Source organism: Pseudophryne corroboree, chromosome 11 (assembly GCF_028390025.1).
Source record: "Pseudophryne corroboree isolate aPseCor3 chromosome 11, aPseCor3.hap2, whole genome shotgun sequence".
Classification (NCBI taxonomy): Eukaryota; Metazoa; Chordata; class Amphibia; order Anura; family Myobatrachidae; genus Pseudophryne; species Pseudophryne corroboree.
In genome coordinates this window covers 170,502,403-170,527,103 of record NC_086454.1, presented here as the reverse complement: position 1 = coordinate 170,527,103, position 24,701 = coordinate 170,502,403, and the positions used below count along the sequence as shown (strand labels likewise).

The 24,701-nt window shown below is 46.5% G+C and overlaps 1 protein-coding gene across 5 annotated transcripts in view; it reads right to left on the bottom strand.

Annotated features, from left to right (window-relative positions):
• The window catches only part of PGGHG (protein-glucosylgalactosylhydroxylysine glucosidase), a 191,067-nt gene that overhangs the window by 122,952 nt on the left and 43,414 nt on the right, over positions 1 to 24,701 (bottom strand). For all 5 annotated transcript variants that reach the window (XM_063945072.1, XM_063945076.1, XM_063945074.1 and 2 more), the window contains 2 exons: positions 9,331 to 9,450; positions 321 to 452 (listed from right to left, as the gene is read on the bottom strand). In XM_063945072.1, coding sequence (XP_063801142.1) covers positions 321 to 452; positions 9,331 to 9,450 — 252 coding nt within the window. The remainder of the gene's footprint in view (positions 1 to 320; positions 453 to 9,330; positions 9,451 to 24,701) is intronic.

Sequence of the window (24,701 nt, the reverse complement as noted above, 5' to 3'; positions counted from 1 at the left end):
TGCGTGGCGGACATTTTTCTTGTGACTTTTCACGCAGCTGCAGTGCCAACGTGGGACTCCGGAAAGGTATGTAATTAAACATGGATGCAGTGGGTGCGGTGTGGGGCAACTGGGCCCAAGAGCCCATGTGCACCACACACACTGCATCCATCATAGATACTTCAAAGGAGGGGGACTGTAAGGATAGAAGTATAAAATCTGATCTGCAGAAGGATTGCTTTTTAAAATGGCAAAAACCCTAGAAATTCTATAGTTTAATAATTGTTCAACAATATTTTACTGATGAAATTAGTAATATAAACCATGTAATATTTATATACCTTAGTCATCTGGTAGTATTGTTTAAATGTCATCAAAACATCTCCATTAATGTGAATTTCCTGTTCTCCATATATTTTCTCTGGACAAACTTCACATCCTGTTACCGCACTTTCCCATGGGAACTTTGCACCCTAAAATATAAAGGACATTACAAGACATATTTGCAAAGGGTTATTTGCCATTAAGACAAAGTACATTCTAAATCGTATACAGAGGAGAGGAGGAGAAGTTGCCAATAGCAACCAGTCAGATTCTAGCTACTTAAAAGAATGCACTAAATAAATTATACCTAGAAGGTGAATGGTTGCTATGGGCAACTTCTGCCCTTGTTCCGTTAGAAGGATGGACACATCTCACCCTAGATCCCTGTGCAGAGACCAGGAAAAATGCCAAGTGCACATTAAGAAAGCCGAGTAATACAAACATCAAAAGTAATCAGATACAGTATAATCTTAAATCAGGGAAGGCAGCGTCTTCAGGATCACAAACCATAGTCTGGGCAAGCAACAGACAAGGCAAATCATAAAAAACAGATATCGCTAACAGTCAAGGAGCAGTCAGAACAAGCAGAAGTCCGGGCAGGCAGAGGCCATAAGAGTCAGAGCAAGCAAGGTCAGAGAAGGAACAATCCTCTATCCCAGTGTTTCCCAACCTCGGTCCTAAAGGCGCACTAACAGTTCTGGTTTTAGTGATATCCAGCTTGAACACAGCTGACTTAATTAGTACTTCAGTTATTTTGATTTAACCATCTGTGCTGAAGCCTGGATATCACTAAAACCTGCACTGTTGGTGTGCCTTGAGGACCGTGGTTGGGAATGCCTGCTCTAACCGATACAGAGCAAAATGCCTATTGCTAACACTATAACAGGCAATAAGTAAACACTACAGGCAGCTCTATAAACCAGCGACAGAGAAAACCCTAGGCATAGACATTGTAGGCACCTGCAGCATAACCCTCCGTGGTGACGCCTGAACCTAACCCCACCTTCCCGCAGCCTAAGCCTAACCTTCCTTCTCCCGGGATCTAACCCTAACCCTCCGAGAGGGTGCCTAACCCTAACATCCCCTTTCCACAGCCTAAACCTAACCCCCCCTGGCCACATCCTAACCCTAACACACCCCCCACAGCCTAAACCTAAGCACCACCTCCTCCCCCATGGCTTACCTATCCTGGTGGCCGACGCATGATCATTCAGGATCCCGGCGGATTGGATTCTGGCGCCGGCCTTGTGACCCTATTCAGGATGCCGGTGTCAGTATTCCGAGTAGAGTCGGGATCTTGGCTTCATAATTTCAACTGCCGGTCTCCCGACCACCGGGATCTTGACTGGAATGTCTAAGTGCATCCCAAGCCTAGGGCCACCGGCATATTGCAGCTACTATGATCGGGGCTCAGCTGTGATCGGGCACAATTAGCTTCTGCACATGCGTAGAAGCTCATTCTGTAATGCATGTAAAATGGCCGCTGGAGTGCTGCTGCACATGCCCAGCTACAGCATCTCCTCCAATGGGCTACCAGCAAGCTGCACTGACTGCAGCCGGCTCACCAAGCACAGCAAGGAGCCAGAACAACTGCAGAGGCCGACACGGATTCAGTACCTCTTAAGAGTGAGTTTTTAGTCAGCTCAGCATGTATGAGTGACGAGTGCTGTACTGACTGTGCTGCTAGGGGTGCTGGGCTGGCCAGGTGAGGGGTGATGGGTGCATATCTCCCAACATGACCCTCTCCAGGAGGGAGAAAATGCTCTGCTTCTGGACTTTTCCTTCATTTATTATTGCCAGCACCTGTTTTGAACATGGTAATGGAACAGAAAGGTGTTTCAGCACAGGTGATGGCAATCATAAATTAAGAGGGAAGTCCAGGAGAGTGGTCATGTTGGGAAGTATGTGGGTGTTGCTGCTGCTGTGATCTGTGTTGCTGTTTGATTTTCACAGGACAGTCCCTTTTATTTTTTGCTCGTCCCGCTGTCCCACCCGCAGATCGCAGTGTCCCGCGGTGGTTGTGGTGGGGGTGCGGTTGGGAGGCTCCTGTTACTCGCATGCGCACAGCATCTATTTAATGGAGACAGAGGGACTGGGAGCATGCCAGCAGCTCACAGAATGCTGTGCATGCCCCCTCAGTGACTGAAAATTGGAGCATGGCTCGCGATCGTGGCATTGTCACAAGGCCATGCCCCTTTTGTATAGACCACATCCTTTTTTGGCCGCTCGCGCAGATTTTGAAATGTTTCAAAATGTTTGTGGGGTGCTGAATGTGCTGGGAGAGGAGTGCTGACATGCTGTGCTGCTAGAGGGGGTGCTAGGTTGGGCATGGGGTGCTGCTGTGAACTGTGCTGCTGGGTGAGGGTTCCTGTGCTGGGAGAGGGATGCTGGATGAGGGTGAGTTGCTGGGGGAGGAGTGCTGACATGCTGTGCTGCTAGGGAGGTTGCTGTGTTGGGTGAGGGGTGATGAGTGTTGTGGACGATATGTTCACAATTAAATTGTTAACACATCGTGGTGCGGTGCCATGCACATGCTGGGCGGCCTTTCCCTGTTCTGGGCGGCCCCCAGCATGTGAGTAGATGGACGCAAATCTTGCTGCTGGAAGCAAGATCTGCATCCATCTCTGAATAACCCAATAGTTGTTCAGGAAGTCCCCCCCCCCCCCTTTTTTTACACATTACAGCAGGCAGAGCTCCCTTTTACACATTACGGCAAGTAGAGTCCCCTTTTACACAGTACGGCAGGTAGACTCCAGATTTATCAAACCTTGGAGAGTGATAAATAGGAGCTGATTGGCTGGTACTTTATCACTGTGCTACCTGCCATGTTACAGTCTGTGTTTGAAAAATGACAGTTACGAGGTGATTGGCTGGTACTTTATCACCATGCTATTTATCACTCTCCAAGGCTTGATATATCTGGGCCTTTATGAGATAATTATGTTTTATTAAATATCCCCCAATGTCAGCACATAAGGTAAAGAGAAAGAGAAAAATATGTAAAGAACAATACAAGGGGAAGCAGGAGAGGGTGTGACAATTGTCAGTCTTTGTATACTCAGGGTCTCTTTGCATGAAGAAGATTTTATATTTTGTGGTTACTGTATACGCTCGGCTTCTCCCCTTCCTTGCTTTCCCGTGATTATATATGCCTCTTTACTTTGTAATACATGAGATTCTAGCTGTTTCAATCTATACTGTACTCAGGCTTGGACTGGCCCACAGGGGTAATGGGGAAACCACCGGTGGGCCCTATTGCCTGGGGGCCCACCTCCTACTCTAAGGATCAGGTTCTAGACTGTGCACTTGAACTGTACATTATACATATTTTAACTTATACTGGACTGTGGTGTATTTTCTACAGTGCATTGCTGTTATTAATCTGTTATTAATCTGGTACATTATCATGCATGCAGCAGCTGAATTTACTGTATATATTTATGAAGGGGCCCAGATGTTGCACTCTCTAATAGTTAGTCAAACCAATGAGGTGGCAGGCCACCCCCCCTCAGCAGACTGGCCACACCCCAAAACATGGGCCCCTACTACTGCATTCCCCCGGTGGTCCCTACATGCCCCAGTCCGACACTGACTGTACTAGCTGGAGTACTCTGCATTGCCCGGGAATTTAAGAATGTCTGTTTACAAAAATAAATGTAAATATTAAACATACAGTTTAAATAATATTGTTGATGGGATGCAGTCCCGACACCAATTGACCGATGGTCAAAATCCCGACAAGGTCAAAATCCCGACATGGACAAAATACCGACATTTAAAATACCGACAAGGTCAAAATACCGACATGTAAAATGCAGACAGGTCAAAATACTGACATGAGTTTTTCATGATTTTTTTCATTGAAACCGACTTGTTCATGCTTTACCATCCCAGTGGACCTGGAGGGGGAATATAATAGTGTGCCGAGCGCAGCGAGCCATGCGAGGGGACGCGGTACACTTTATATGGTGTCCATGTTGACTTATGTCGACATACACACAAAAAACAACAAGAAAATGTGTGTCGATATTTTGACCTGTCGGCATTTTACATGTCGGTATTTTGACCTTGTCGGTATTTTAAATATCGATATTTTGTCCATGTCGGGATTTTGACCTTGTCGGGATTTTGACCATTGGTCAATTGGCGTCGGGATTTTCATTGGAGGTATTTCATACCGATCCCTTGTAGATAGCTGAATACCCGCGCTTTGCTATGGGATGAGGATGGTAAATTAGTATGTTAGTTGTTCGTTAATTTACGTTGGTTGGAGATCTAGTATATAGGCATATCTTGCTTCCCTGACGCACTTTGTGTATTGGCCGGACCCCTTTTTGGTCCCCCAAGGGACCCTGCTCTTCCCACTATACAACTCTCAGTCTGTGGCTTCCTACTGCCTCCATTGCCCTCCTCACATCATGTCAGTGCCCCTGTGAAATTATCGTTTTTATTACAGTTTCTCCTGATATACTCTGTGCTGCTGGGGGACCGTGCTACTTCCACTATATAACTCTCAGTGTGTGGATTTGTGATACCTGCATTCCCCTCCTCAAATCATGTCACTGGCCCTGTCACATGCAGCCTTGTCATCGCTGACATATCATGCATGTCCTGATATAGTCTGTGCTGCTGGCCCACTCCTTGGGGTGCTAGTGGTGTGTTACCCCCACAGTGTTTGTTCCCAGAGTGTAAGTCATATGTGTAGCAAGTTTGGTGTAAATTGGTCCAGGCATTCGGCAGTTATGCTGTCTCCTGAAATACTCTGTGCTGCTGTCCCATCTCTAGGGGTGCTAGGGGTGTCTACCCCCACACAGTTTGTTCCCAGATTGTAAGTCAGATGTGTACCAAGTTTGGTGTAATTTGCTCCAGGCCTTCCACAGTTTTGCTGTCTGCTGACATACTCTGTGCTGCTGTCCCACTCCTAGGGGTGCTAGGGGTGTCTGACCCCCACAGTGTTTGTTTCCAGAGTGTAAGTCATTTGTGTACCAAGTTTGGTGTTAATTGCTGCAGGCATTCCAGAGTTATGCTGTCTGCTGAAATACTCAGTGCTGCTGCCTCACCCCTAGGGATGCTAGGGGTGTCTAACCCCCACAGTGTTTGTTACCAGATTGTAAGGCATACATGTACCAATTTTTGAGTAATTCCGGAGTTATGCTGTCTCCTGATATACTCTGTGCTGCTGTCTGCCCCCCTAGGGGTGCTAGGGATTTCAAATTGTTTTAGTTGCCTCCGCCGTGTTTAAATACGCTTGTATGTAAAATGTCACGATCTTCGCTTGTAAACTGTGGATTTGTATAGAAAGACAGAAGGACAAATATTCATTTTTATATATTAGAGTGTATTGTGTTACATTTTCTCTTTATTGTTACAAATAGTAAATGTAACATCAGCAATTTGCCCCCTCCCGCTAGGGCTGATCCTGAGTCGCACACAATGCCAATGCTCATGTAAATTAGCAGGTTGCTAACATGGTCGTAGCAGCGTGTGACTCAGAATCAACCCATCTGTGTCATACAAATCATAGGCATGATACAGTCCTGCCAGTACATGGAAAGTTCATATTCTTCTTAAAGTCAGGAATATTCATTCTCACATGTATAAATGCAAATTTAGAAAAAGCTGTAACATACAGTGGTAGAGAATTCCATTATTTTGCAATGAGCGCCCATCGGAGCAATTCAGTTGTTCCTCCCCTTTGGTGTGCATGCTGCATGTGTGCACCTAGAAGTACTGGGTTTAGCTGCGCAAAGCAGCTGAACCTGTCTAAAGTAATGCTTTGGCCGCCTAAACAGAAGTTAAACGGGAGTTTGGGTGCCCAAAGTGCTGATTTATCGTACATTTCAACGAGCACCTCAAAAGGCTGTGAGCTAAAATGTGTCTTCCGCATCTATTCGCACCTGAACGGAGCTACAATTGAATTGCTCTGTCTTGAGCCATCTATTGGCAGCTGCGGGGTAAGACAATTGAATCGCCGACAATAAATGTAAGTTAATGTTTTTAGCCAGTGGCATAACTACTGCCCCCGCAGTCCTCGCGGTGGCTTGGGGGCGAGGGGCTGCGGGGGGCGCCACTGACTTTGCACAGATTGACATGCGGACGAGCGTCCGCATGTCAATCTGCGGTCTCCTTCCCTCCGCTGCTGTAAGGAGGGACACGGAGCGCACAGCGCGCGCCTCTCCTGTGTCCCTCCCTGGCTCTCCGGACGGTCTAATAAAGGAAGTGCCGTTCGTGAGCTCTGATTGGCTCACGAACCGGCACTTCCTTTATTAGAGCGGCCGGAGAGCCAGGAGGGACACTTGAGAGGCGCGCGCTGTGCCCTCCGTGTCCCCGAACACAAAAGAGCTGGGGGGGGGGGGGGGGGGGGGAGCAGGCACTGTGGGAGAATATCTGGCACTGGGGGCATATACCTGGCACTGTGGGAGAATATCTGGCACTGGGGGCATATACCTGGCACTGTGGGGGAATATCTGGCACTGGGGGCATATACCTGGCACTGTGGGGGAATATATGGCACTGGGGGCATATACCTGGCACTGTGGGGGAATATCTGGCACTGGGGGCATATACCTGGCACTGTGGGGGAATATCTGGCACTGGGGTGAGCAGGCACTGAGGGGCATATGTGGCACTGTGGGGGAATATTTGGCACTGGGGGGAGCAGCCACTGAGGGGGTATATGTGGCACTGGGGGGGGTATATTTGGCACTAGGGGCATGTACCTGGCACTGTGGGGGAATATCTAGCACTGGGGGCATATACCTGGCACTGTGGGGGAATATCTGGCACTGGGGGCATATGTGGCACTGGGAGCACGGCGCTAGCAACAAGCACTACCCCCTAGCAACGAGCATGACACCCAGTGCATGAAACCCCTGGCAACGAGCATGACACCCAGTGCATGAAACCCCTGGCAACGAGCATGACACCCAGTGCATGAAACCCCTGGCAACGAGCATGACACCCTGAGCATGGAAACCCCTGGCACCGTGCATGGAACCAAGAGCATGAAACCGCTGGCAACGAGCATGACACCCAGTGCATGAAACCCCTGGCAACGAGCATGACACCCTGAGCATGAAAACCCCTGGCACCGTGCATGGAACCAAGAGCATGAAACCCCTGGCAATGAGCAGGTTATTTAAAAGTAATTAGAAGCCTTACTGTAGAACTTAATGTGTAATGGGCATTACGGTGTGTGGCATAATGTATCACGGACATTGCGGTGTGTGTCATAATGTGTCAGGCATTAAGGTGTGTTGTATACTATATCACTGGCATTGTGGCATGTGGTATAATGTCTCAGGATCATTGTGGTGTGTGTCATACTGTGTCACAGACATTGTATGTGCTATAATGTATCAGGGGCATTGCAGTGTGTAGCATAATGTATAACGGGCATTGCGATTCCTGTCATAATGTGTCACAGGCATTACGGTGTGTGGCATAATGTGTCGGGGGCATTACAGTGTGTGCATATTGTGTCATGTGCATTATTGTGTGTGGCATAATGGCTAAGGCCATTGCAGTATGTGGAATAATGTATACTGGGCATTACTATAAGGAGGAAAAATGACAAATAATGTAAGGGGCATGAATCAGGATTATTTTGCTTCCCTGTGGTGGCTAACGTCTGGGCGTGCAGGTTGCAAAACTGGGGTATAAGGTAGTCTTTTCCTGCAATGCCACGCCCCTTTACGTGAAGCCACCCCCCTTTTTGGCTGCATATTTTTCCCTTTACTAGTGCCAATTATGGGGGGTATGGGGGGGGGGGCGCCGAATAATTTTTTGGCTTGGGGGAGAAAAATTTATAGTTACGCCACTGTTTTTAGCTATGTGTTATTTGGTTACATATTTGTTTAATGCTCACTTGTGCTTAGGCAACAGTCCATTTAAGTTAAAAGTAATGAAAATTACATCTTACGGTATTGACTTTTGTGGAAGAAGATATGAGATTGTGAAGTATAGCTCAACAGCATTCAAGTGGGGTAAGGGTGATAACTTACTCATTTACTCACCAAAAGTCCAGTTTCTTGCATGGAGATATGGAGCCCAAATCATGCAGGGATCAGTGAGCATGGAAGAGGTACATTGTGGGCATGGTAAACAAGATCAGGGCATAGATAACATGTCCATATAATGTGGGGCGTTATGGACCAATAAACAGTGGAGACTATCCTATGGACACATACTACAAGCACAACATATACTGCTTATGCCTAGCATTATGCTGTAATGTCTTACACTTTACAAATGCAGCATATTGGATAACGTTTTGAAAATTTCTAAAAATTGCTTATTCATCACGTCCATTTATGTACATAAAGAAAACGCCCATATTCTATCATTTGCTAACATTACCTGCATTCCATGTACAGTATTAAAGGTATACTGGTCTTTTTATATTTTTTGTCCATTACACTAAATCTGTACATCCACAGATAACGGGGGTCATTCCGAGTTGCAAAATTTTGCAGGGCTACGATCATGTCCATAGACATGCGGGGGGATGCCCAGCACAGGGCTATCCTGCCCCGCATGTCAGTACCGGTCCCCCTCAAAGAAGTGCAAAAGCACAATGCTTTTGCACTTTAGGAGTAGCTCCCGGCCAGCGCAGCTTTAGCGTGCTGGCCGGGCGCTACTCCTCCTTCCCCGGCCCACAGCGGCTGCGTGTCACGTCACGCAGCCGCTGCAGCCCGCCCCCCCCCCCCACGGTCTGGCCACGCCTGCGTTGGCTGGACCGTGCCAACGAAATGGCGGCCAAACGCCGCCGTTCCGCCCCATCGACCGCCTCTGCCTGTCAATCAGGCAGAGGCGATCGTAGCGCAGCGACGGCCTTCGGGCATGCGCCAGCGCACTGCGGCGCATTCGCAGTTCTGACCCGATCGCGCCGCTGCGATAAACTGCAGCGTGCAATCGGGTCATGATGACCCCCAACATGCACATGACAAACACTGATTAAAATCAAACTCACTCTAAATATCTAAACCTAGAAACAAACATTTTGAATTAAATATTCTAATCACTTACCTTGTATCCTTGCTGTTTAGCATTCTGCATTGCTCCCTGAAGTGTCCGAATCCGGTATTTAAGAACATGACGTGCCAACTCTGGGTAAAACAGCAGAATATTTGGATATACCCAAGTGTCCTTAGATGCAATACAAAGATAAGTATAAATAATTATGATCACACAAGATACAGTCGCAACAACATTTCTCACTTGCACAAAGAATAATTTATATGTGACATACTGATATGTGTCTCAGTGGAAATGCAGCACCTACTACAGTAAGTGATTCAAAGAACAGATTCATGGTTCAAGGGAAGTTTTTCATGTAGGTTAAATACCTGACATTGGTATTCCTTAAATTGGTTTAGAATAAGGTTCTATATGGGTTAGGTACAAAATCCGAGTCAGCATTTAGACAGTAGGAATCCTGACACAGTAATCGTGATACTGAGAATGCTAATGGCTTCTGGGTTACTTATTTATTACCAGTTATTTATATAGCACACACATATTCTGCAGCGCTGTACAGAGAATATTTGCCCATTCACATCAGTCCCTGCCCCAGTGGAACTTACATTCTATATTCCCTATCACATGTGCACACATTCATGCTAGGGTTAATTTTTGCTGGGAGCCAATTAACCTACCAGTATATTTTTGGATTGTGGGAGGAAACCGGAGTACCTGGAGGAAACCCACGCAAGCACGGGAAGAATATACAAACTCCGCACAGTTAGGGCCATGGTGGGAATCAAACCCATGATCTCAGTGCTGTGAGGCAGTAATGCTAACCATTACACCGTCCGTACTGGCTCCTGGGTTAGTATTTTACCCCTAAACCCAACCTACCCCTCCTGCAGCCTCTTTCTAAACGTCCCCTCTTACAGCCTAGCCGTCTCCAACCCTGCAGCCTAACCCAATCCCCACCCCCGGCAGCCTAACTCTAACCCTCCCTCCCCGCAGCCTAACCCTATCTCTCCTCCTCACCTTGGGGAACCGTCGGCATTCTCAGCATAGGGATTCCGGTGCTGGGATTCTTACTGTTGGAATCCTGATTGCTGGGATCCTGACTTTATACCTTCTATATAAGTAAGGAATACTGGGGCAGATGTATTAAACTGGAAAAGGCATAAGGAAGTGATAAACCAGTGATATGTGCAAGGTGATAAAGGCACCAGCCAATTAGCTCCAATATGTAAATTAACAGTTAAGATCTGATTGGCTACTGCCTTTATCACCTTGCACATATCACTGGTTTATCACTTCCTTATGCTTTCTCCAGGATAATACATCTGCCCCACTGTATGATCCCTAATTATCTTTCAGCATTGTCAATGCTTTCTGCTAGTAAGTACAAACAACTCATTAAAATATCTATGATTGCCCCAGTCAAATTCATAATATACCTGAGATATCCACCCCATAATATTATTATGGCTATTATTACTATTCATCATCATTTATTTGGGAGGCAATCACATTGCCGGCTGTCGGGATCCTGGCGGTCAGGATACTGACGCCGAAATCCTGACACCGGGTGAAATGCCAGCTGGATTCCTGCGTTTGTTTGCTGAGCGCTGGGATCCCGACAGCCAGGATATCATACCGATTCCATTTATTTATATGGTGCCATAAAGGTTTGGCAGTGCCATACAAAAGGTAGTACAGGAGACGCCAGAATATTAATAAACAAGTAAACTGAATTATATGTATCTGTTAGCATATCCTCTGACATGAGTTTTACTGCAGATATAAGAGTCACAAACAGTTCTCCTGAACACTACGACCGTCTTGCTACATGAACACGTCACCTTATAATGGCACTATATTCCTTATGATCATCAGAGACGATCAAAAGGAGATTTGATGCTAGTTACTAATAACTGTGATAAACATATTGTATACAACACTTGTGAGCACAAGAATAAAATCCATTAATTTTAATTAGAGATGAGTGGGTTCGGTTCCCTGAGAACCAAACCCTACCGGACTTCACTACCCGAGCCCGGATCCGAGCCCGGCTCGGGTTTTCCCACCTGCCTCGGAAACCAGAACGAAGCAAACTGTCATCATCCCACTGTCAGATTCTCGCGGGGTTTGGATTCCATATAAGGAGCCACGCTTTGACGCCATTGTCACTCGAGCATTGGAGAGTGTAGCGAGAGCACGTGTCTCTGTCCTCAGTGTCTGTGCGAGAGGGAAAGTGGGGTGGCGATTCCAGTGCTGTCTTGTGCTGCTCAGTCCAGTGTAGTGTCTTATGCTGCGTCAGTCCAGTCACAATGGTTGTGTACTCTGCTGCCATATGTCCAGTGTAGCTGTATAAGTCCAGTGCAGTGGTGCTGTGTTGTTCTGCATCAGTTCAGTGGTAGTGTCTTGTGCTGCATCGGTCCTGTCACAGTGGTGGTGTCCTCTGCTACCATATGTCCAGTGCTGCTGTATAAGTCCAGTGCAGTGGTGCTGTGTTGTTCTGCATCAGTTCAGTGGTAGTGTCTTGTAGTGATGAGCGGGTTCGGTTTCTCGGAAACCGAACCCCCCCGAACTTCACGCTTTTTACACGGGTCCGAGGCAGACTCGGATCTTCCCACCTTGCTCGGCTAACCCGAGCGCGCCCGAACGTCATCATCCCGCTGTCGGATTCTCGCGAGGCTCGTATTCTATCGCGAGACTCGGATTCTATATAAGGAGCCGCGCGTCGCCGCCATTTTCACACGTGCATTGAGATTGATAGGGAGAGGACGTGGCTGGCGTCCTCTCCGTTTAGAGTAGACTAGAGAGTAGTAGAGAGTAGAGACACTTGATTTACTAATTTTGGGGAGCATATTAGGACAGAGTACTACTTGCTGATAGTGTGACCAGTGACCACCAGTTTAATTAATCCGTTCTCTGCCTGAAAAAAAACGATACACAGTGTGACACAGTCACATACCATATCTGTGCTCAGCCTCAGTGTGCCCTCAGTGTGCTGCATCATCTATGTAATACTGTATATCTGACTGTGCTGAGTGCTCACTGCTCACACAGCTTAATTGTGGGTGAGACTGGGGAGCAGTTATAGCAGGAGTACATATTTTAACAGTGCACACTTTTGCTGCCAGAGTGCCACTGCCAGTGCCAGTGTGACTGACCAGTGACCACTGACCACCAGTATATTGTGATTGTCTGCCTGAAAAAGTTAAACACTCGTCGTGTGGTGTTTTTATTCTATAAACGCATTCTGCTGACAGTGTCCAGCAGGTCCGTCATTATATAATATATACCTGTCCGACTGCAGTAGTGATATATATATATATATTTTTTATATCATTATCATCCAGCCTATATTAGCACTGCAGCAGACACAGTACGGTAGTCCACGGCTGTAGCTACCTCTGTGTCGGCAGTCGCTCGTCCATCCATAATTGTATACCACCTACCCGTGGTGTTTTTTTTTTTTTATATCTTCTTGATACTAGTAGCTTACTTTAGGAGTCTGCAGTGCTGAGCTGACAGTGTCCAGCAGGTCCGTCATTATATAATATATACCTGTCCGGCTGCAGTAGTGATATATATATATATTTTTTATATCATTATCATCCAGTCTATATTAGCAGCAGACGCAGTACGGTAGTCCACGGCTGTAGCTACCTCTGTGTCGGCAGTCGCTCATCCATCCATAATTGTATACCACCTACCCGTGGTGTTTTTTTTTTTTCTATCTTCTTGATACTAGTAGCTTACTTTAGGAGTCTGCAGTGCTGAGCTGACAGTGTCCAGCAGGTCCGTCATTATATAATATATACCTGTCCGGCTGCAGTAGTGATATATATATATTTTATATCTCATTATCATCCAGTCTATATTAGTAGCAGACGCAGTACGGTAGTCCACGGCTGTAGCTACCTCTGTGTCGGCAGTCGCTAGTCCATCCATAATTGTATACCACCTACCTGTGGTGGTTTTTTTTTTCTATCTTCTTGATACTACTAGTAGCTTACTTTAGGAGTCTGCAGTGCTGAGCTGACAGTGTCCAGCAGGTCCGTCATTATATAATATATACCTGTCCGGCTGCAGTAGTGATATATATATATATTTTTTATATCATTATCATCCAGTCTATATTAGCAGCAGATGCAGTACGGTAGTCCACGGCTGTAGCTACCTCTGTGTCGGCAGTCGCTCGTCCATCCATAATTGTATACCACCTACTTGTGGTGTTTTTTTTTTTTTCTATCTTCTTGATACTAGTAGCTTACTTTAGGAGTCTGCAGTGCTGAGCTGACAGTGTCCAGCAGGTCCGTCATTATATAATATATACCTGTCCGGCTGCAGTAGTGATATATATATATATATATATTTTTTATATCATTATCATCCAGTCTATATTAGCAGCAGATGCAGTACGGTAGTCCACGGCTGTAGCTACCTCTGTGTCGGCAGTCGCTCGTCAATCCATAATTGTATACCACCTACCTGTGGTGTTTTTTTTTTTTCTATCTTCTTGATACTAGTAGCTTACTTTAGGAGTCTGCAGTGCTGAGCTGACAGTGTCCAGCAGGTCCGTCATTATATAATATATACCTGTCCGGCTGCAGTAGTGATATATATATATATATTTTTTATATCATTATCATCCAGTCTATATTAGCAGCAGATGCAGTACGGTAGTCCACGGCTGTAGCTACCTCTGTGTCGGCAGTCGCTCGTCAATCCATAAGTATACTAGTATCCATCCATCTCCATTGTTTACCTGAGGTGCCTTTTAGTTGTGCCTATTAAAATATGGAGAACAAAAATGTTGAGGTTCCAAAAATAGGGAAAGATCAAGATCGACTTCCACCTCGTGCTGAAGCTGCTGCCACTAGTCATGGCCGAGACGATGAAATGCCAGCAACGTCGTCTGCCAAGGCCGATGCCCAATGTCATAGTACAGAGCATGTAAAATCCAAAACACCAAATATCAGTAAAAAAAGGACTCAAAAATCTAAAATAAAATTGTCGGAGGAGAAGCGTAAACTTGCCAATATGCCATTTACCACACGGAGTGGCAAGGAACGGCTGAGGCCCTGGCCTATGTTCATGGCTAGTGGTTCAGCTTCACATGAGGATGGAAGCACTCAGCCTCTCGCTAGAAAAATGAAAAGACTCAAGCTGGCAAAAGCACAGCAAAGAACTGTGCGTTCTTCGAAATCACAAATCCACAAGGAGAGTCCAATTGTGTCGTTTGCGATGCCTGACCTTCCCAACACTGGACGTGAAGAGCATGCGCCTTCCACCATTTGCACGCCCCCTGCAAGTACTGGAAGGAGCACCCGCAGTCCAGTTCCTGATAGTCAGATTGAAGATGTCAGTGTTGAAGTACACCAGGATGAGGAGGATATGGGTGTTGCTGGCGCTGGGGAGGAAATTGACCAGGAGGATTCTGATGGTGAGGTAGTTTGTTTAAGTCAGGCACCCGGGGAGACACCTGTTGTCCGTGGGAGGAATAGGGCCATTGACATGCCTGGTGAAAATACCAAAAAAATCAGCTCTTCGGTGTGGAAGTATTTCAACAGAAATGCGGACAACATTTGTCAAGCCGTGTGTTGCCTTTGTCAAGCTGTAATAAGTAGGGGTAAGGACGTTAACCACCTCGGAACATCCTCCCTTATACGTCACCTGCAGCGCATTCATCATAAGTCAGTTACAAGTTCAAAAACTTTGGGCGACAGCGGAAGCAGTCCACTGACCAGTAAATCCCTTCCTCTTGTAACCAAGCTCACGCAAACTACCCCACCAACTCCCTCAGTGTCAATTTCCTCCTTCCCCAGGAATGCCAATAGTCCTGCAGGCCATGTCACTGGCAATTCTGACGAGTCCTCTCCTGCCTGGGATTCCTCCGATGCATCCTTGCGTGTATGCCTACTGCTGCTGGCGCTGCTGTTGTTGCTGCTGGGAGTCGATGGTCATCCCAGAGGGGAAGTCGTACTCGTAAGACCACTTTTACTACTTCCACCAAGCAATTGACTGTCCAACAGTCCTTTGCGAGGAAGATGAAATATCATAGCAGTCATCCTGCTGCAAAGCGGATAACTGAGGCCTTGGCATCCTGGGCGGTGAGAAACGTGGTTCCGGTATCCATCATTACTGCAGAGGCAACTAGAGACTTGTTGGAGGTACTGTGTCCCCGGTACCAAATACCATCTAGGTTCCATTTCTCTAGGCAGGCGATACCGAAAATGTACACAGACCTCAGAAAAAGACTCACCAGTGTCCTAAAAAATGCAGTTGTACCCAATGTCCACTTAACCACGGACATGTGGACAAGTGGAGCAGGGCAGACTCAGGACTATATGACTGTGACAGCCCACTGGGTAGATGTATGGACTCCCGCCGCAAGAACAGCAGCGGCGGCACCAGTAGCAGCATCTCGCAAACGCCAACTCTTTCCTAGGCAGGCTACGCTTTGTATCACCGCTTTCCAGAATACGCACACAGCTAAAAACCTCTTACGGCAACTGAGGAAGATCATCGCAGAATGGCTTACCCCAATTGGACTCTCCTGTGGATTTGTGGCATCGGACAACGCCAGCAATATTGTGTGTGCATTAAATCTGGGCAAATTCCAGCACGTCCCATGTTTTGCACATACCTTGAATTTGGTGGTGCAGAAATATTTAAAAAACGAGAGGGGCGTGCAAGAGATGCTGTCGGTGGCCAGAAGAATTGCGGGACACTTTTGGCGTACAGGCACCACGTACAGAAGACTGGAGCACCACCAAAAACGCCTGAACCTGCCCTGCCATCATCTGAAGCAAGACGTGGTAACGAGGTGGAATTCAACCCTCTATATGCTTCAGAGGTTGGAGGAGCAGCAAAAGGCCATTCAAGCCTATACAACTGAGCACGATATAGGAGGTGGAATGCACCTGTCTCAAGCGCAGTGGAGAATGATTTCAACGTTGTGCAAGGTTCTGCAACCTTTTGAACTTGCCACACGTGAAGTCAGTTCAGACACTGCCAGCCTGAGTCAGGTCATTCCCCTCATCAGGCTTTTGCAGAAGAAGCTGGAGACATTGAAGGAGGAGCTAACACAGAGCGATTCCGCTAGGCATGTGGGACTTGTGGATGGAGCCCTTAATTCGCTTAACAAGGATTCACGGGTGGTCAATCTGTTGAAATCAGAGCACTACATTTTGGCCACCGTGCTCGATCCTAGATTTAAAACCTACCTTGGATCTCTCTTTCCGGCAGACACAAGTCTGCTGGGGTTCAAAGAACTGCTGGTGACAAAATTGTCAAGTCAAGCGGAACGCGACCTGTCAACATCTCCTCCTTCACATTCTCCCGCAACTGGGGGTGCGAGGAAAAGGCTCAGAATTCCGAGCCCACCCGCTGGCGGTGATGCAGGGCAGTCTGGAGCGACTGCTTATGCTGACATCTGGTCTGGACTGAAGGACCTGCCAACGATTACGGACATGTCATCTACTGTCACTGCATATGATTCTCTCCCCATTGAAAGAATGGTGGAGGATTATATGAGTGACCGCATCCAAGTAGGCACGTCAGACAGTCCGTACTTATACTGGCAGGAAAAAGAGGCAATTTGGAGGCCCTTGCACAAACTGGCTTTATTCTACCTAAGTTGCCCTCCCACAAGTGTGTACTCCGAAAGAGTGTTTAGTGCCGCCGCTCACCTTGTCAGCAATCTGCGTACGAGGTTACATCCAGAAAATGTGGAGAAGATGATGTTCATTAAAATGAATTATAATCAATTCCTCCGTGGAGACATTGACCAGCAGCAATTGCCTCCACAAAGTACACAGGGAGCTGAGATGGTGGATTCCAGTGGGGACGAATTGATAATCTGTGAGGAGGGGGATGTACACGGTGATATATCGGAGGATGATGATGAGGTGGACATCTTGCCTCTATAAAGCCAGTTTGTGCAAGGAGAGATTAATTGCTTCTTTTTTGGTGGGGGTCCAAACCAACCCGTCATTTCAGTCACAGTCGTGTGGCAGACCCTGTCACTGAAATGATGGGTTGGTTAAAGTGTGCATGTCCTGTTTATACAACATAAGGGTGGGTGGGAGGGCCCAAGGACAATTCCATCTTGCACCTCTTTTTTCTTTCATTTTTCTTTGCGTCATGTGCTGTTTGGGGGGTGTTTTTTGGAAGGGCCATCCTGCGTGACACTGCAGTGCCACTCCTAGATGGGCCAGGTGTTTGTGTCGGCCACTAGGGTCGCTTAGCTTACTCACACAGCTACCTCATTGCGCCTCTTTTTTTCTTTGCGTCATGTGCTGTTTGGGGAGTGTTTTTTGGAAGGGCCATCCTGCGTGACACTGCAGTGCCACTCCTAGATGGGCCAGGTGTTTGTGTCGGCCACTAGGGTCGCTTAGCTTACTCACACAGCTACCTCATTGCGCCTCTTTTTTTTTCTTTGCGTCATGTGCTGTTTGGGGAGTGTTTTTTGGAAGGGCCATCCTGCGTGACACTGCAGTGCCACTCCTAGATGGGCCAGGTGTTTGTGTCGGCCACTAGGGTCGCTTAGCTTACTCACACAGCTACCTCATTGCGCCTCTTTTTTTCTTTGCGTCATGTGCTGTTTGGTGAGTGTTTTTTGGAAGGGCCATCCTGCGTGACACTGCAGTGCCACTCCTAGATGGGCCAGGTGTTTGTGTCGGCCACTTGGGTCGCTTAGCTTAGCCATCCAGCGACCTCGCTGCAAATTTTAGGACTAAAAATAATATTGTGAGGTGTGAGGTGTTCAGAATAGACTGAAAATGAGTGGAAATTATGGTTATTGAGGTTAATAATACTTTGGGATCAAAATGACCCCCAAATTCTATGATTTAAGCTGTTTTTTAGGGTTTTTTGAAAAAAACACCCGAATCCAAAACACACCCGAATCCGACAAAAAAAATTCGGTGAGGTTTTGCCAAAACGCGCTCGAACCCAAAACACGGCCGCGGAACCGAACCCAAAACCAAAACACAAAACCCGAAAAATTTCCGGTGCTCATCACTAGTGTCTTGTGCTGCATCAGTCCTGTCACAGTGGTGGTGTCCTCTGCTACCATATGTCCAGTGCTGCTGTATAAGTCCAGTCCATTGCAGTGGTGCTGTGTTGTCCTGCATAAGTCCAGTGGTGGTGTCCCTGTGCTGCTGTATAAGTCCAGTGGTACTGACGTATATATCCAGTGATACTGCCGTATATGTCCAACGGAACTGCCATATAAATTCAGTGATACTGCCATATATATCCAGTGGTACTGCCATATAATTCCAGTGATATTGCCGTATATGTCCAGTGGTACTGCCGTATAAATCCAGTCCAGTGGTACTGCCATATAATTCCAGTGATACTGCCGTATATGGAAGAAGAAAGGTATACAGCGCTCAATGACACAGTGTAATCTAAAAAGGTAAGTATTTAATAATAAATTTTCTTTAAAAAAGACTTGGACAATTAAAAAACATGCAATCTAGGATATAATGTGTCTCAATAATGACTTCAGGTGGACTTATAAATCTATTAATACTGACACCAACTGGTGAGTTTGGCACTCATCAACATATTTTAAAACCAGCACATATACAGTCATAATACCGGACCAAATGTATATTAATTCATCCAATTGGATGTGATTACCAAGTCTGTGTTCCGTTTAGAGAGGCTCCCGTAAGATACAAGTCCGTATGGCAACGGCGACAGTTGTTGGGGTCCTGGTTCACAGTTCAGGTTGAGACCCATGTGGACATCTGACAACTAGCACCATCACTACGCCACCATCTACAGTCAGGACCTTGCATCTCTTTCATCTCCGTGAACCAGGACTCCTACCGGCATTGCTATTGCCCATTACATCCACAGGAGAACCCACACAATGGAACACGGAGTTCCAAGTGAACTGTGAACCAGGACCCCAACAACTGTCGCCGTTGCCATACGGACTTGTATCTTACGGGAGCCTCTCTAAAAGGAACACAGACTTGGTAATCACATCCAATTGGATGAATTAATATACATTTGGTCCGGTATTATGACTGTATATGTGCTGGTTTTAAAATATGTTGATGAGTGCCAAACTCACCAGTTGGTGTCAGTATTAATAGATTTATAAGTCCACCTGAAGTCATTATTGAGACACATTATATCCTAGATTGCATGTTTTTTAATTGTCCAAGTCTTTTTTAAAGAAAATGTATTATTAAATACTTACCTTTTTAGATTACACTGTGTCATTGAGCGCTGTATACCTTTCTTCTTCCTCTTGTTATTGAAAGGGTTTGACTACCCCTTATTTATTCAGCTGCTAGGAAAAGCACACTCATCACAGCGCCTGTATATATACTTGATATATATAACCTTTCATAGTGCCGTATATGTCCAGTGGTACTGCCATATAATTCCAGTGATACTGCCATATAATTCCAGTGATACTGCCGTATAAATCCAGTGATACTAACGTATAATTCCAGTGGTACTGGTGTATAAGTCCAGTGATACTGCCGTATAAATCCAGTCCAGTGGTACTGCCGTATAATTCCAGTGATACTGCCATATAATTCCAGTGATACTGCACTATAATTCCAGTGGTACTGGCATATAAATCCAGTGATACTGCCGTATAAATCCAGTCCAGTGGTACTGCCGTATAATTCCAGTGATACTGCCGTATAATTCCAGTGATACTGCCGTGTAAATCCAGTCCAGGGGTACTGGCGTATAAGTCCAGTGGTACTGTCGTATAATTCCAGTGGTACTGCTATACAATTCCAGTGATACTGCAATATAATTCCAGTGATACTGCAATATAATTCCAGTGATACTGCAATATAATTCCAGTGGTACTGCCATATAATTCCAGTGATACTGCACTATAATTCCAGTGGTACTGGCATATAAATCCAGTGATACTGCCATATAATTCCAGTGATACTGCACTATAATTCCAGTGGTACTGGCATATAAATCCAGTGATACTGCCGTACAAATCCAGTCCAGTGGTACTGCCGTATAATTCCAGTGATACTGACGTATAAATCCAGTGATACTGCCGTGTAAATCCAGTCCAGGGGTACTGTCATATAGGTCCAGTGGTACTGTCATATAATTCCAGTGGTACTGCTGTACAATTCCAGTGATACTGCCATATAATTCCAGTGATACTGCCGTATATGTCCAGTGGTACTGCCGTATAAATCCAGTGGTACGGCCGTATAAATCCAGTCCAGTGGTACTGCCATATAATTCCAGTGATACTGACGTATATGTCCAGTGGTTCTGCTGTATAAGTCCAGTGGTACTGCCATATAATTCTAGTTATACTGCCGTATATGTCCAGTGGTACTGCCGTATAAGTCCAGTGGTACTGCCGTATAAATCCAGTCCAGTTATACTGCCGTATAATTCCAGTGATACTGCCATATAATTCCAGTGGTACTGGCATATAAATCCAGTGATACTGCCTTATAAATCCAGTCCAGTGGTACTGCCATATAAATCCAGTGGTACTACCGTATAATTCCAGTTGTACTGGTGTGTAAGTCCAGTGATACTGCCGTGTAAATCCAGTCCAGTGGAACTGCCGTATAAGTCCAGTGGTACTGCTGTACAATTCCAGCGATACTGCCGTATAATTCCAGTGATACTGCCGTATAATTCCAGTGATACTGCCATATAATTCCAGTGATACTGCAATATAATTCCTGTGGTACTGGCATATAAATCCAGTGATACTGCCGTATAAATCCAGTCCAGTGGTACTGCCGTATAATTCCAGTGATACTGCCGTATAATTCCAGTGATACTGCCGTGTAAATCCAGTCCAGGGGTACTGGCGTATAAGTCCAGTGGTACTGTCGTATAATTCCAGTGGTACTGCTATACAATTCCAGTGATACTGCAATATAATTCCAGCGATACTGCAATATAATTGCAGTGGTACTGGCATATAAATCCAGTGATACTGCCATATAAATCCAGTCCAGTGGTACTGCCGTATAATTCCAGTGATACTGCCATATAATTCCAGTGATACTGCCGTGTAAATCCAGTCCAGGGGTACTGTCGTATAAGTCCAGTGGTACTGTCATATAATTCCAGTGGTACTGCTGTACAATTCCAGTGATACTGCCATATAATTCCAGTGATACTGCCGTATATGTCCAGTGGTACTGCCGTATAAATCCAGTGGTACGGCCGTATAAATCCAGTCCAGTGGTACTGCCATGTAATTCCAGTGATACTGACGTATATGTCCAGTGGTTCTGCTGTATAAGTCCAGTGGTACTGCCGTATAAATCAAGTCCAGTTATACTGCCGTATAATTCCAGTGATACTGCCATATAATTCCAGTGGTACTGGCATATAAATCCAGTGATACTGCCTTATAAATCCAGTCCAGTGGAACTGCCGTATAAATCCAGTGGTACTGCCGTATAATTCCAGTTGTACTGGTGTATAAATCCAGTGATACTGCCGTGTAAATCCAGTCCAGTGGAACTGCCGTATAAATCCAGTGGTACTGCTGTACAATTCCAGCGATACTGCCGTATAATTCCAGTGATACTGCCGTATAAATCCAGTGGTACTGCCGTATAAATCCAGTGGTACTGCCGTATAAATCTAGTCCAGTGATACTGCCGTATATGTCCAGTGGTATTGCCATATAATTCCAGTTATACTGCCGTATATGTCATGTGGTACTGCCGTATAAATCCAGTCCAGTGAAACTGCCGTATAAATCCAGTGATACTGCCGTATATGTCCAGTTGTACTGCCATATAATTCCAGTAATACTGACGTATATGTCCAGTGGTACTGCCGTATAAGCCCAGTGGTATTAGCGTATAAATCCAGTCCAGTTATACTGCCATATAATTCCACTGATACTGCCATATAATTCCAGTGGTACTGGCGTATAAGTCCAGTGATACTGCCGTATAAATCCAGTGGTACTGCCGTATAAATCCAGTGGTACTGCCGTATAATTCCAGTGAAACAGCCGTATAATTCCAGTGATACTGCCGTGTACATCAAGTCCAGTGGAACTGCCGTATAAACCCAGTGGTACTGCCATATAAATCCAGTGGTACTGCCGTATAAAGCCAGTCCAGTGAAACTGTCATATAAGTCCAGTGATACTGCGAAATATGTCCAGTAGTACTGCCATATAATTCCAGTCATACTGCTGTATACTGTATGTCCAGTGGTACTGCCATATAAGCTCAGTGGTACTGCCGTATAAATCCAGTGGTACTGGCGTATAAATCCAGTCCAGTGATACTGCCGTATAAGCCCAGTGATGCTTCCGTATATGTCCAGTGGTACTGCCATATAATTCTAGTAATACTGCCATATATGTCCAGTGGTACTGCCGTATAAATCCAGTGGTACTGCCCAGTGGTGCAAGTAGAAAAAATGACTTACGGGTACTGTGTGCGCGCGCCGAAGGCGCGCGCGCAAAAAAATGGGTGTGGCCAAATGCCACATGGGGCGTGGCCAATGAAAATGGGGGCGTGATACACATATGGGGGAGGGGCAGATACACGTATGACCCCAATAGTGCCAGATACACGTTGCCCCACAGTGCCAGATATACATTGCCCCACAGTGCCAGATACACATTGACTAACAGTGCCAGATACACATTGCCCCACAGTGCCAGATACAGAAATGCCCCCAGAGTGCCAGATATACATTGCCTCGCAGTATCAGATACACGTTGCCCCACAGTGCCAGATATACATTGCCCCACAGTGCCAGATACACATTGCCCCACAGTGCCAGATACACAAATGCTCCCACTGTGTCAGATATACATTGCCCCCCCTGCCAGATACAGAAATGCCCCTACAGTGCCAGATATGCCCCCAGTGCCAGATATCCCCCAGTACCAGGTATACATGCCCCCCTGTGCCAGATATCCCCCAGTGCCAGGTATACATGCCCCCCTGTGCCAGATATCCCCCAGTGCCAGGTATACATGCCCCCCTGTGCCAGATATCCCCCAGTGCCAGGTATATATGCCCCCCAGTGCCAGATATCCCCCAGTGCCAGGTATATATGCCCCCCAGTGCCAGATATCCCCCAGTGCCAGGTATATATGCCCCCCTGTGCCAGATATCCCCCAGTGCCAGGTATATATGCCCCCCAGTGCCAGATATCCCCCAGTGCCAGGTATATATGCCCCCCCAGTGCCAGATATCCCCCAGTGCCAGATAGAAATGCCCCCCCAGTGCCAGATATCCCCCAGTGCCAGGTATAACATGCCCCCCCTCCCCCCCCCCCTTCCCTGCTCACCGCTGCCGCTGGCCGCTGCCGTCCTGTGTGAGGGAAGGAGAGCGCAGCCTGCTCCTCTCCTTCCCCTCAGTCTCCGGCGGGTGTCTCACAGTTTAATTCAGCGCCGATCCGTGAGCCAATCAGAGCTCGCACGCTGGAGACTGAGGGGAAGGAGAGGCACAGGCTACGCTCTCCTTCCCTCACATCAGCGGCGGTGCGAGGAGCGGCGGCCCGTCGGTGTGGGTACGGCGTACCCACGGCTAAATTCTTACGGGTACGCCGTACCCACCCGTACCCGCCCACTTGCACCACTGGTACTGCCATATAAATACAGTCCAGTGGTACTGCCATATAAGTCCAGTCCCACGGTGCTGTCCTGTGCTGTTTATTATTTGCTCCAAATAAAGGGGTTATTTATATTTAATCAAAATAATTTTTACAGGGTTTTCCGTGTGTGGTGTAGCGGTACACTCTCCTTTGCTGGATTTTGTTATATAAATCCAGAAAAATAATGGAGAACAAAAATTTGTAGGATAAAATAGGGAAAGATCAAGAACCACTTCCTCCTACTGCTGCTGCTGCTGCTGTTGTTGCTGCTGGGAGTCGATCGTCATCCCAGAGTGGAAGTCGGAAGACCACTTGTACTACTTCAACTAAGCAAATGACTGTCCAACTGTCCTTTGCGAGGAAGATGAAATAGCAGCAGTCATCCTTTTGCAAAGCGGATAACGGTGGCCTTGACAGCTATGTTGGTGTTAGACGTGCGTCCGGTATCCGCCATTAGTGCAGTGGGACTGCAGTGCCAACCCTAGATGGGCCAGGTGTTTGTGCTGCACACTTGTGTCGCTTAGCTTAGCCATACAGCTATCACATTGCACCTCTTTTACTTCTTTGCATCATGTGCTGTTTGGGGTCTAGTTTTTTTAAGTGCCATCCTGTCTGCCACTGCAGTGCCACTCCTAGATGGGCCAGGTGTTTGTGCCGCACACTTGTGTCGCTTAGCTTAGTCATACAGCCACCTCGGTGCAACCTTTTTGCCTAAAAACAATATTGTGAGGTGTGAGGTGTTCAGAATAGACTGGAAATTAGTGGAAATTAATGTTATTGAGGTTAATAATATAGTAGGATCAAAATTACCCCCA